Source organism: Thermobia domestica, chromosome 1 (assembly GCF_964235325.1).
Source record: "Thermobia domestica chromosome 1, izTheDome1.hap1.1, whole genome shotgun sequence".
NCBI lineage: Eukaryota > Metazoa > Arthropoda > Insecta > Zygentoma > Lepismatidae > Thermobia > Thermobia domestica.
In genome coordinates this window covers 85,053,793-85,067,996 of record NC_137454.1, presented here as the reverse complement: position 1 = coordinate 85,067,996, position 14,204 = coordinate 85,053,793, and the positions used below count along the sequence as shown (strand labels likewise).

The window sequence follows — 14,204 nt, the reverse complement described above, 5'->3', positions numbered from 1 at the left end:
TAAGGGTGTGTATGCTGTACGGGTTGAAAGTGGGATTAAACGCCGCTGCAGCGGTGGTTTAAAGTTTAAGAACGGTAACGAAACACTCGAAGAAGCATCACGTACCGGAAGACCAACACATGTAAAAATGATCTTCAGGCAGTAATTGAGTCGAGCAGTGGCCAGACATGTGAGGAACTGGGACTAAAATTTAATGTGAGTGGAGAAACCATTCGGCAACACCTCCATCAACTTGGGAAGCACTACAAGTTGGATCGATGGGTCCTACATTATTTGACTCCGGGCCAAAAGGCAATGCGAGCAGACAACTGTGTTTCTTTGCTGTCTCGTTTGAGGAAGGAGCCAGTTTTGGACAGGGTGTGATGAGAAGTGGGTCCTTTACGGACCTCCACGGCGCCATCATAATTGGTTAGCATCCCATAAACCGGTTCCAAAACAGCCGAAACCAGCACTACATCAGAAGGTTCTTCTGTGTGTTTGGTGGACTGCTTGTGGCATCGTGTATCGTTTACTGCTACCAGCTGGTCAGAGTATCAGTACAACTGTGTACTGTCAGCAGTTGAACCGTGTTCAAGAAAAACTCAAAACTGGAGCCAGCACTTCTGAATCGCAAAGGGGTCCTCCTATTACAGGAGAACGCTAAGCCCCACGTGGTTAGGATGACCGGGGACACCATTCTGTGCCTTGGATGGAAAACACTATTGCATCTGCCATACTTCCTGGACATTGCACCGTCCGATTATTACCTGTTCCATTCCTTGGACAATCACCTTAGAGAACGCCAGTTCAAATCCCTAGTAGAGGTGCAAAATGCACTTGATACCTTCGCTTCACGACACACCAAGTTCTACCGCGATGAAATCAAGGGCCTTCCAGAACGTTGGCAGAAGGTCGTCAATGATGATGAGGACTATTTTTGATCTTCCAGGTACGTCTTAGGTGAGATATCGATGTACGAAGGTGATGGGTGAAAAAGTGACAGAACTTTCTTGATTACTTCTATATTTGTGTTTTCTTCCTGGGCTGAAAATACCGCCAAAACTGAGTCGCTTTTGGGAGGATTGTGTTGTAGCCGTATATGACTCAAAGTTTAGTATTTCAATGACAGAAGGGAGTGTAAGAGCAAGAATTGTGACATTAGCTTGTCTTTATTCAAGAATGTGATCGGCAAGTACAGGAATTCTGTGGCCCAAGCAAAGACAACAAAAACATGGTCGTTCCTCCGCAAGCACTTCTTACGGCGGTGGAGCGTATCAACTGGAATGGCTGCAATTTCCCTTCTGATTTTTCCTTTAATGCATCAATTGTTTCCAAAGGAAGTTGTCTACCGACAACAGATCTGGTGATCTTGCTGGCCAAGTAATGTCATTAAATCGTGAAATGAGACTCCCTGGGATGTGTTTGAGGGGAGTTGTTCTGTGTCACAGGTAGCGCCGTTCTGTTGCATCCACATTTCTAACAGACCTCGATGTTTTAACTTAATAATGAGAAACGTGTTGAGCATCTCATCATATCGTTCAGTATTAACGGTAACGGCAAAACTATATCTTTCTCGAAAAGGTACGGACCAATGACACATGCATGAGTCACAGCATAGGAAACTGTAACTGTGATACTATGCAAAGCTTTTCGTGTACTTCTCCGTTTGGGCTTACCTGAAAGAGAGAATATACGCCAACAAACCACGAACAATTAATGCACCAAAGGAAGAAATCAGAAGGGAAATTGCCGTCATTCCAATTTACACGCTCTACCGTAGCCACCTGAAGGACATGATTTTCAAAACTTATTGTACCATACAAAACTGGATATCACGTATGTATTCATCACAGTTTGCATTAAAACTTATTATTACAACTCGAGATATTTGTATTTAAAATGTGTCCTGTCATATGGAACACCCTGTATATAGAGAGATCTCCGAGCAGATAATAACGGTGTAGAATAATAACGACGAGCAACGCCCTGTCAATTCCCAGCTGACATCACTGTTCTTGAGTAAACATGGGCTTAAATGTCACCAGGATTGTTGCCAATCAGCTTAGTGGCCCCGAAAGCTATGGATTTGACACTAATCTGGGTCATTTTTATATTGTCATAAGTTTAAGTACCACGAGGTTTAAAACATTCGAACTTAATCTGCACTATCTTAAGTATTTTGCTCAATACTGCGGTTGAAATTCACTACTTCATGTGTGCAACCATGGCGTGTCTCCAATGCTAACCTATTGTTATTAAACGAACATTGTATTCTACAAATGCCATGGTCAAAATCCAACGCCCACATTAAATTAAATATCGCAACGTACTTACATTAATTCATTTTGTAATTCAAAACTAAACACTGTGACCAATAAATGCGTCGTGGTTCGGATTGACTTTTTATTCTCATATATTCCCCTTTTCCTAGTCTTAATTTCCAGTTACGCTACGACGATTATGGTCACTGCCCATGCCTACAATTCCGACTTGCGGTGACTGGAAACACGGCAGACGAAAATGTAGACAACGTAAAGATATTTGTTAAGCTACACATATAATAGAACTAAATATCAACTATGCAACAAATGATAAAATCACTCTTTTTTATAGAAAGAATATAATGTTACTGTATAAGCACAAATGTTACATGCATTCAAGTTTCAAATATACCTATAATTAACAATTCACTATTATTAACGTTGAGGTGGCGTGGCTTAACTAAAAGTTGACTCATGTGATTCTTCGGCTAGCCTTACGAGTTGCTCCCTCGACGTCCTGTATCCAAATGTGTGCGCTGTTTCAGGGGTTGAAGTCCTAGGTTTGAGTCCCAACTGCTCTTTCCTCAGTAAGTATCCCAAGTAGTGCTTTGAGTATAATATCGAATCCGTAGTCTCGGTCGACTCGTGCTTTGGGGCTTAGCTTACATTCGTTATGGTGAATAACAACTCCGATTAACTAATCGTATTGCAACGTTTTCGTAAATAAAACTATTATGTTCAACTTCCAACACTTTAGTATTAGGCCATAAGTCGCGCCGTTACTTAACTAACTGCTTAACTGGTTCACAAATTCAAGCCTTTTGTAATGAATAATATATATCTGTTCACTAATGCAGGCGTCATACTCGAAGATGAGCACGTTATGCTTTAGGCAGCAGTGAACGCTGCTCTTGTATAAGCGCACTACGCGCGGAAATTGGGAGCAGGAAGACTCCCTCAGACTGCTTGCTGCGGACTGCCTCCTTTGTCCAGTTCACTACTCTGTACATGTTTTCGGGGCTGGAGGCCCCTGGTGATGACGTATAATACCAAGTTCACACTCTTTGGCTGAAGAAGTGCGGACATTTTAAATAATCGAATCAGCGTTGGGCGATGACAGGAAGTAAAGTGTTTTTGCAACTTTCCCGTTTTTCCGGACTCAGGAGAACGTTCACAAAGGGGGTCATTGTTCTTGCGTCGTATGTCCATATTTGGTCACAAAATCTAGCTGAGGCCTACCAACACAAACGAAGATGCATGCCGAAGCGATGAGGGGAGAGTTTCTAGAGTGTTCGGAATATACGAGGGTTGGTTAATAAAGTTTAGATTAGGTCTGTTTTTCCAATATCTCTTTTAAATTTAGAGAAAATGAGCCTTAGGCCGGTGACAATACAACAAAACAAATATAATAATTTATAAGAACATAAATTAAGAACAATTTCAATCCCAAAACATCATTACGGTGATACATTCTTTAACTAACTCACTTCTTTTCCTTCTATTTGGTTGCTGCCAAATTCGCGAAACATTTTTTTGCCTGACATGCCAATTTCAATCTCAACAAATTTTGATCATTTTATTTTTCATCCCTTCTCATTCTCCATGCTAATGGGGTCTCAGCTTGAACTTAAATGGAATTGGGATGTCATTATTCATCTCATCGAACCGGAAAACTATGGATTCGATATTAATATCGGTCGTTTTCGATTATTTTTACATGTCACTTTTTTGCCATCTCCACACTAGGAAGTAAACTTGAGCATTCAATGTGTCACTGTTCACTTCAGCGACCCTAAAAGTTATTGATTCAACACTACTATCGGTCATTTTGGATTAATTTTATATATCTCCCTTTATCATTGCTACCCTTAGGGGTGTCTTACCCTACTGGGAGCTGAGCTTTACTAAAGGCATAATTTTCATTGGGAGTGTCATTATTCCTCTTCTCAATGACCCTGGAAACTATGGATTCGAGATTAATATTGGTCGTTTTCGATTAATTTTACATACCTATTTTCACCCCGCATCCCTACCCCTACCGGAGGCAAATTTTCAGAAACGTTCGGGCATATGTCCGCTTACTTTTAATCAGGAATTTATCTACCGAGTTTCATCTTCCTCGCTTTTGGACTTAGCAAAGGCAAGTTGATATCGTCTTCGAAAGATTCGTGAATATTTTCTCCTATATTGCGATATAAAGTTAATCTCTTATGCTTCTACAGAAAATGTAGACAGAACTGCAACGTATATACAATTCTGTTACAAATGATTTCTCCCAGTTACAAACCTGAACACATGTCGCTTAACAACACTCAAGACTCGTGAAAGTGGTATCAATGGAAACGGAAACTCAAGAATTTTCATTATTTTGATACAGCTGTCGCATAGTTATCGTTTTTATCGCTAGGACGATAAAAAAGAAAATAGCTCCCTAATTAAGATAGCGTGGCATTTTGTATGTTGAATTTTCACGTCTGCCATTCCATCACTATGCACGTAGGTTTAGAAGAAAGTTCAGTGAAGATACACGTAATGAACACGGTATTCGTTAATGGTATTCTGAATTTAAAGCAAATGGCTGCATCTGTGAGCGAAAGCCAACTGGCTGTCCATCAGTAAGCGAAGTAGAGAGCGTGAGTTGCGTGCTAAGTCCACAGAAATCCACCACCGCAACCAGCAGAGAATTAGATCATGAACCAACTGTGAGGAAGATTTTACGGAAACGTTTACGGTTTCATCCTTATCGTTTGAGTCTAATATGTGTAGTATCTCACAAAATATTCCATATTAAAATAACCATGGATTATATGTATTGTATTCTAGAAGTTCATTTTTATTAGTAGCAATGGCTATTCTTTTATAAGGTGTGGTGTATATAGTTTTTAAGCAATACAATCCAACACTAGCAAAACAACAATACCCTGTTTCAGTTTATTATTTTATTTTTATGTTTCAAAAAACAGAGGAACCGTGGGTATATGTCTGTAAAATTTGTGGATATACAATACTATACATTATTTCTTTTAAAATAACAAGTATTTATGTGAATTTGTACTATTCCACTTTCACTACTCTGTAGAAGGGTTATTACAGTTCATAGTTTCTCATAATTTAGGTTCTGCATGTCGATGGAGACTTCCACAGTAAAGGATATTATCATTTCTACTATCCATATCAGACGTATATGCAGCATATGATTCCCTGTAATATTTACTGGATGATATATTATTCAATAAACAACGTACTGGTATACATATATGTAGATATATTTTATTGGAGATCACTTCAGTTACTCTTTTATCAGTCTTTTCATCAATTTACACACATTATTATTATTAACATACACTTATCACATATCATTATATTTATTTTCAATATTTATTCTCATATTTTTATTATTATATCTATCAAGTTATCTTCTGTCGAAGGCCGAATTTAGTAATAATACACTAGGATCACATAGCAACATACACAGGTAGGCATCATCATTCAGCTAATTATCCATTTATACTGCGTTATTAAAATTACTCATTGTACTATCTGATAGTTTAATTTTAATCACAATATTATATACGAACCAGATAGTTTCGATGTTCGATCCGAGGCTCACAAGGCACATTTTTCCACAGTGCATATTAACTAACTCACAAAATGTCTTCTTTACCATATAAATTATATCAGTTTTCTTTTTCAATAACGATTCGAAAAATTTAATTTATTTTAGATTTTGGTAAATTTTAAATCATCTGGTACGGATCAATATCCTTTAAAACATTTTCAGGAACAGTTTGTAATGCGTCGCTCAGCTATATAATAGCGGCGCATTACAAATTCATAATATGATACACAGGATTTGTGAAAATTTTCCCTTATTGTGGTTGACTGGCTCTGTAACCATTTGGCCCATTCATTTGTGAGAACTTTCGAAATGTGGTCCTGGTTCTTAACAATTCTCGTATTACATGCTGTGAAGTTTACTTGCACAGTTCTAGCTGGGACACGTTTCTGTAAACGTTTTCTGAAACCTTCAATGGCATTACGGTGGACTTTATCCGACAGTTCAGCAATGACATGAAGAATCTTAATTAGTGCACGCAATGTGTAAAATTCACTAATTTTGTTGGGTCAGAATAAGACATCGTCAATCATTCTACCAATCCTGCAACAAACCTTCTAAGTTATGGTAAAGTATGAGGCATTCTGTTTCGTTGAAAATAAACAGTATTGAAAATTCCTGAACATTTTAATTCAATTATTAGGATTTTTAAAAAAGTTTTGATGTCCCACGATTATGCGCCTAGGCTAAGGAAGACTGTAATATTTAAATGGATGATAATGTTGGAATGACGAAAGCGGGAAGAAACCCCGAAAAAACTCTCACACACGGTGTTTGTTCACTACAAAACCCTCTTGGTGTAAACTGGGATCGAACCAGGGATCCCACGCGCCAGAGGCGAGCACTCTACCACTGAGCCACTGCGGCCCCGTTAGGTATATTTGTATGATACATTTCTCACTGTTATTTTCCTTGGACATAACTATCTGATTCATACTAGCTTTGCTATATTCAATAACACACTAAAATACAAAGGCTGGGTTGTTATGCTCAGCATTTGTATTTTAGTGTGTCCTTGGACATGTTTTGATACTGTAATGTTAGGTAAAACAAATGGGACCTCGTAAAACATACCTTCCATTTGAACTACATTAACTGTAGAAAGTAACTAGGTTATATTTTAAAGGTTTCCCAAGTGAATGGATATTTTTGCGGGCGCTGTTGCCCTTTGAATTCAGAGAAAATTTTACAAAACACACTGTATTTCGTTTTTTTTCTTTCTTTCTTTCTTTAACTAAAAAGATGCTACAGTGTTGGCAGACATTGAGCTTGTAGAATTCGTGGATAGCGCGGCTGCCGCTGCCTATGAAAGCTTGACAGCTGAAGATCGACAAAAAGCGACGTTCGAAGTTGTTTATAAAGCCGCCAAAAGTGAGCACCTCATAGGCAATGACAATTTTAAAAAAGATTCTATCCGACAGGCGACAAAGAGGTATGTATTTTTGATTTGTTTCGAAATAATATAAAATTAATAGTGGTCTTGTAATTAGAAAGCAAGCAGTTAAATATTGATAGTCAAAGTGAGCCACCAGCGATTCCACTGAAAAAGTTTAACTTACGCAGGTGGCTAACTTTTGAAGTAACAAGAACATATATGCGTATGATTTCACTGATGAGGCGAGATTAAATAATGACCAGCTAGTTTTGTTGCGTAAGATATTCTTATTGGAAGTTCTGAATTGTATTTTGTAGTGTCATTCTTTTTTTCTTTTCAAACAATACTTGTTGATATCTATTGTTTAGCTTTAAATTTGTTGCTTTTATCGTTTTACCGTAGTAGAATTTATCTTGCTCTTTGTTGTATATCATCAACTGAATAATAGAATAAATAGTGTGGTACTATTGAGGAGGAATGACAGTTATGTTCTTCGAAATATTTAGAGAAAACCAGTTGTTTGGCTTCATCAGTGTATTAATTAACGTACTAATTTATGTAAAAGAGCGAATATTGAGCTGTGTAGTGCGTCAAGAGTTATTATTGGTATATTATATGTGTCGCAAATCCTACTGTTTGTTTATTCATGTAGTCTCCAGATTACTTTTTGAATCGCTTATAAATTCATTTTTTTGTTATTCTACGTTCTTCTTCTTGTGTTCGGTAAAAAGAATAACTTTAGCACTTAACAATAATAATACAAGATTTACCATTTTTCTTTTGCTTATTGTTTATAAGTGAAAGGAGATAATGAAATGCAACTTACCACAATCATAGATAATGTTATTCTACAACAGAAAATATAAACCTGAAGAATTTCCAGAAATTACAGCGTTACCAGAATAACATTTCCCCCAAAATCTAAGTTAAGGCAGCGACTACAGGAACGAACTCAACTGCATTTGATTACGTATCATGTTGTCTTGGAATCCTGTAAACTACTTTTTAAATAATAGTTGTATTTAGTTTATAATAAACAAAATAGTTTTAACGTACAGTTATTAAAATTAAATAATAATGTTATTTGAAAAGTAATTCACCGTATACCAAAACAACATGATACGTAATCAAGTGCAGTTGAGTTAGCTGTTCTAGTCGCTGCCTTAACATAGATTTTAAGCGAAATGTTATTCTATTTATAACAACACTGAAAATTCTTTAGAATAACATTATCTATAATAGTGGTAAGTTGCCTTTCATTATCTCCTTTCACTTATGAAAAACAAGCAAAAGAAAATTGGTAATTTTTGTACTATTTTTAGTGTGTCAAGCTATTACGGTCCAAATTCAGTAGATAATATTATTTTATTTATTTTATTTGATTATTAATTTTGAATTGAAAAGCTGTACACAGAACTTCCATCTTCCTTGTTGAAACATTCATAATTTATTCTTTCAGTAGGAAAGATGGATGCCACTTTTCGCATCAGCAAGGAAGATGGAAGTTCTGTGTACAGTTTTCCAATTCCTCAGAAAAGTAAAAAGGTTATACTATCTATTAAATTTCGATATTAAGTGCTGAGCTCCCTCTTGGCTAACACTTAGTGTACGCGCCTTTGATGGGAAGACCTGGGTTCAATTCCCAGCCGAAGCTCGTATGGTTCGGATTCCACGTTAAGCTGTAGGTCCATGTCTCATATAGCCTCGCTGCTAAAAGGGACGCTAAACTGAAAATCAGATCGATCTTAAGTTAACACAAGAAGAAAACTGTGTTAAGTAGCAGTTCAAGAAATGGTCGAGAGGACTGTATGAATAAACAATGGGGTTTGCGAAATATATATAGTAGGAAAATAGTAACTGTAGACGCACCATACAGTTAACAATTTGGATTTATTTTTAAGAAGATACAGGTGAGTAAAGTGAGTGCTTATTTACCCGCAATAACTTCTCGGACCTGTTCACACGTGCGGCTACTTAACAATCGAATACCTTGCCATAAACTTGAAACGACCTTCTATATCTTTGATATATATATATATATATATATATATATAAAAGAACTTGGAGTGCAACAGAGTCAATTTTAATGGATAAAAAGAGGGAAGGGATAAACATTGTTTCGATGTTGCCGATTGACCGTAATTTCCGTCACTAAGTATTTAGTGACTGATATACACAATTACATTACGAAAGAAAGAGGAATACAGTAGTGCACTATCCAATCTGACAGTGTAAAATATACCTATACACTATAATAAAGAAATTCAACATTGTTAGTTTAGAATCAGGACTTTGAAATTGAATCGGCTCTAGACTTTGTATGTTGCTCCCGATCCCAAGTGTACAATGGCTAATATCTACAATTGCATTACGAAAGGAAGAGGGATAATACATTACTGTACTTTAATGAAGCACACTATCCAATTCAACTATAAAATACCTGTACACTGTAAATATACACTTTAATTAAAAGAAAATTAGCATTTTTAGTTTAGAATCAAAGCTTTGGAACTAAATCTGCTGCTCCAGATTTTGTTCGTTGCATCCAATACTAAGTATGCAATGTCTAATATCGACAACTACATTACGAAAGAAAGGGGAATTATACAATAATGTACTTTTAATCAAGCCCATTATTCAATGTGGCAGTGAAATATACCTGAACACTGTAAATATACATTATAATAAAGAAATTCGACATTTTGTTTCGAATTCGGACTTGACTTAGAGGTAACTGTCTCGGCTGCTCCAGAAATCTCTTAAAACGAGGTCCGTAAAACAGAGGGATGAGCGTATTTAACAATGAGTTCACATATATATGTGGCAAAGTTACACATATTAAAATCTTTCTCAAAGTCATGAGATCTGACCATTCAATATTCGAAAATAAATTGGCTAAAGAGGTTGCACTTTTTTCAACTAGACACATCCTGATCTTTAGGTTAAAGAATGTGATTTAATTTTTAGATGGTTTCTTTTACAATTGAATGTATCTATACGTTTCCACTTCCCATGATTCTCGTAGGTAATCGCCAAGTTAGTACCCAGTAGAAAGTAGTACATTTTATTTTCTGATATCTTTTTGTAGTGTGTGCTTATTGAACTCCTTCAATAAATCAGGAGTTGAAGTCTGTTATCTTGTAATCCAGTTTTCATGGAGACTAGATAGTAGGGCCTGTTCTTCGCAGGATGATAAAATATCTCTCACTTAAATAGTGGGTCCCGTTCTTCAAAATCTCAGTGGTACATAAATAAGACTTCAAGACATCATTCCGTCAAACATAGAATAGGCAGAATGTCTGTTTATCGAGATCATATATGACAGTTGCAAATTTTACTCTTTCTAATTGCATCTTTTCACACGTTCCTATTTTCTCTTTTGTGGATGTAATTCACATGTAAGTTGTGTAATAATTGTGGGAGAATATCTACAGTGGTTATAGAATACACTGAGTCATTGTAGTGGTATAACATTGTTCCTGTAATATTGTATAGTCAGTTAGAAATAATCACAGTTCTCTGTAAAAATTTGAGGACTATCTGTATTTTTGTAGATGACAAAATTTATAGTTCTTTCCCTCTTAATGTGTATATTATTGTGCATTGTTTCGAATCACGTCCTTGGCTGCACACTACTGTTGAACTCTTTCTTTTTTCTTAGTTTAACGCACCACGATTATGCTCCGAGGCTAAAAAAGGTGAAGGAAATCACAGAATGAAGAAAGCAGTGGATCGTGAGAAATCCCACGCAATGTACCAGTGTATATAGGCCACTGGTTAAACCCTCTTAAAAAACAACGTTGATGGAGTTTTTGCCTAACTTCAATTGCTCAAAGTTGAACCTTTCGCTTACGATTTCTTAATCTTATATGTGCGAAGAATAGTATTATAGGAATTCGCTTGTTTCTGTCGAACTTTTATCAAATTATCGAACTTCTGAACAAATAAAAAAGAGTTTCTGCCTTAATAAGAATTTTTTGAATCTATTGTACAACATTCAAGTTGTAATAATTATTACAGCTACGTAAAATAAATGTAAACATGTTGAGACATTTTCCGTGTTTCTGGTGTCTTTAAATTATATAATTCTGTTTGTTACAGAGAACTGCATTCAAACATACCCATTTCAAAATACAAGGGGGTCTATAAATTAGCAAAGTTGAATTTTTAATGTAGAGGTGAAATACAAATCAAAAGTGATACATATAGCATGTTTTAATCTCTCAAAGAAAAATAGTGCTCAAGTATACAAGATTTACATACAGAAGATGCTCATATTGGCTTCCATTCTGTTAGATGCACTTCCCAAAACTGAAGCACGAATTCTGTAAAATAAATTTCAGAATATAGTTTTTCAAATGCATATTTACAAATTGAATTAGTTATTTCAGATGTCGCGAGAGGGTGCTGCAGTGATTTCAAAATGATCCACAAACTCAACATCACTGTGATTACGATCATGTTTCTTCCACATTTGCAGTACAGAAACACACTGCTATATGGATAATTTTCTAGCTATTGCTTCTCAACTAGCAGTAACAACAGCAGGGCGCAGATAACTGTATCTCACACGAGAGTTCGACCTGGTAGTGTCAACTGAATTATGGGAGCTACTACTTTATCTGGTAACTACTGTGGTAATCAAGCCAGTCTCAAGAACTGCTAGTGCCAACTGACTCATGGACCACATCGTATTGGCAAAGAAAATATATACTTGTTTCTAAACAACTGTATATGACGTCATATAGCCTCTTACTTGTAGTTAAGAAATGTTGCTTAGAGCGGAAAAATATAAGATCCTACTTGAAATTATTGCACCTTTATGTTGGGAGACACGGTGCTCAGTAATCGCTTATCTCTGATGCATGGGTTCCTGGTTCGGTCCCCGGCGAAGTAAGTTTGTGGTGGACAACATCGTGTCGATGTTTTTTTTTCGAGGTACTTCCGCTTCTTCCCACATTCTTACTCCACCAATTCGTCCATCATGATTCACTTGCCTTAATCATCCATCTCCCTTAGCCTTAAGGGCATAAACGTTAAACGTGGGACGTTAAACTGAAAAATTTACACCTTTATATTGTATTATATAATGTATATCAAGATAGTAATGAAAGATTTTCAGGCAACAGTTTTAAATAAGTAATTGATATTCTTTTTATTTTATTTTATTTTTAAAGATATTATAAGGCAATTCGATTGTTGGAAGAATGCCGACTGCAAACAGATGAGGATGAGAAGAAACAGCAGAAATTGCTAGCGAAACTTCACATGAACTTGGCCGTTTGTTTTAATCGTTTAAGAGAGCCAGAACGTGCTTGTAAACATTGTCTAGAAACTTTGAAAATAGAACCTAGTAATGCCAAAGCGAGATACCAGTAAGTTGTGATTCTTTGTTTTCTGATTATATTAACATATGCTTATTTTTAATTTTCCAAACTTTACATTAATTCTAAATGATATTAAAGAAGAAGTAATGTGTAACTATTTTGAATGACTTCGTTGCAGTTATCATTGTGTGAAGTTAAGTGTTCTATTTGTTCGTCAGTTTAGCTGTTTAATACCAAGACTATGCGAAATGTGAATTTACAGTTTAAGATGGATCCGAACTACAGGTTCTTTCGGGAATTGAACGTAGTTGTGCGCACCAAAGGCCAGAACACGAACTACTAAGACTCAGAGTGATACTAAAAATAAGGGAAACGTAAATAAGGCTCTTAATCGATACCTGTAAAAGAGAGATGAGATACAGATTAGATTGTCACCTCAGATCTCCCATGCTGTTGGGCCTAAGAATTTGAAGTTTTGTGCAAAAGCCCATTTTAGATCTACGTTAAGGGTAAAGATGAAAGTTTAAAAAATTCTACTCAAAGTGATATGGTTGGAAATAGTGAGGTTAATAGATTTTCCACTTCTGTCACGTGTTTCTTAACACTAAAGCGCAAAATTTTGTATATGGGCGCTTTAAGATGTGAAGTATGTGAAGTTTCATTTACTTGACACATATTTTGGAAATATCCACCCTGAAGTGGAGATCTTTTGCAGTTGCTGTTTTTTTAAGCTGTTAAACATAAAACTATGAAATTTGGCATATCGGGGCTTTTTGTTTCAAAAAATACAAATTTGTTATTCATTTCTACGGATTCAATACTGACGCAGGTGGAGGGATGATAGATAAGCAACGTCGACAAAATATTGACTACCAAGCGACACTGGTGTCATAAATGTCAAATACTATTCTTGAATGACTGATTAGTGTGTTTTCGAAATCCCTTTTTAGAGGATGTTCTAAAATTGGGTAGAGTTGTCATTCTTAACTCGTAAATACTCGTGAATAAAGTTTATTAACTCTTTTTCTCCCAAACCTACTAGTTGTAAAGATTTCGTGCTTAGTTTTCAGTGTCACTTAATTTCATTGTCTATATGTATACAAAACTTTTTTGAGTGACACGCCTAAAATGATTCCATGTCAGACCAAATTAGCCCATGAGAAAAATCAGCTCAATTAAATAACATCAAACGGTGCCCCAAGTGACCTCAAATTTTGAATGCATTTACGTACAGTACTCAATACAAAGATACCTTGTAATTTCGGAACGGATATTGAAAGTGACACCATATCTTCAAAGGTAATGGAGCTAGAACTATGTGACATTTTTATGGGGGTAGTTTTTGTGCACACACACACACACATATCTGAGGTTTTTTCCAACTTATTTTTAATCACTTAATAGTTATTGCATTCATAATATTTGTTTATTAACTCAAATTGTCTTTCCGAACTTGCAAAGTACCTTTGCCTCAAATTGTATACTGTAAATGCATTTAAAACTTGAAGTCGATTGGATCACCATTTAACATTATTCAGTTGGGCCAATATTTTCCCATAGGTTACTTTGGCCTAATATGGAATCATATTAAGAGGTGAGACTTAAGAAAAACTCAGAAGTCGAAAAATAAATATAAGAAGTCCTGA

At 36.0% G+C, this 14,204-nt stretch overlaps 1 protein-coding gene across 1 annotated transcript in view; it reads left to right on the top strand.

The window, feature by feature from the left end:
• The window catches only part of LOC145686875 (inactive peptidyl-prolyl cis-trans isomerase FKBP6-like), a 45,680-nt gene that overhangs the window by 12,871 nt on the left and 18,605 nt on the right, over positions 1–14,204 (top strand). Inside the window, exons 4-5 of the mRNA XM_081760548.1 lie at positions 7,099–7,288; positions 12,409–12,606. Of these exons, the coding sequence (XP_081616674.1) occupies positions 7,099–7,288; positions 12,409–12,606 (388 nt within the window). The remainder of the gene's footprint in view (positions 1–7,098; positions 7,289–12,408; positions 12,607–14,204) is intronic.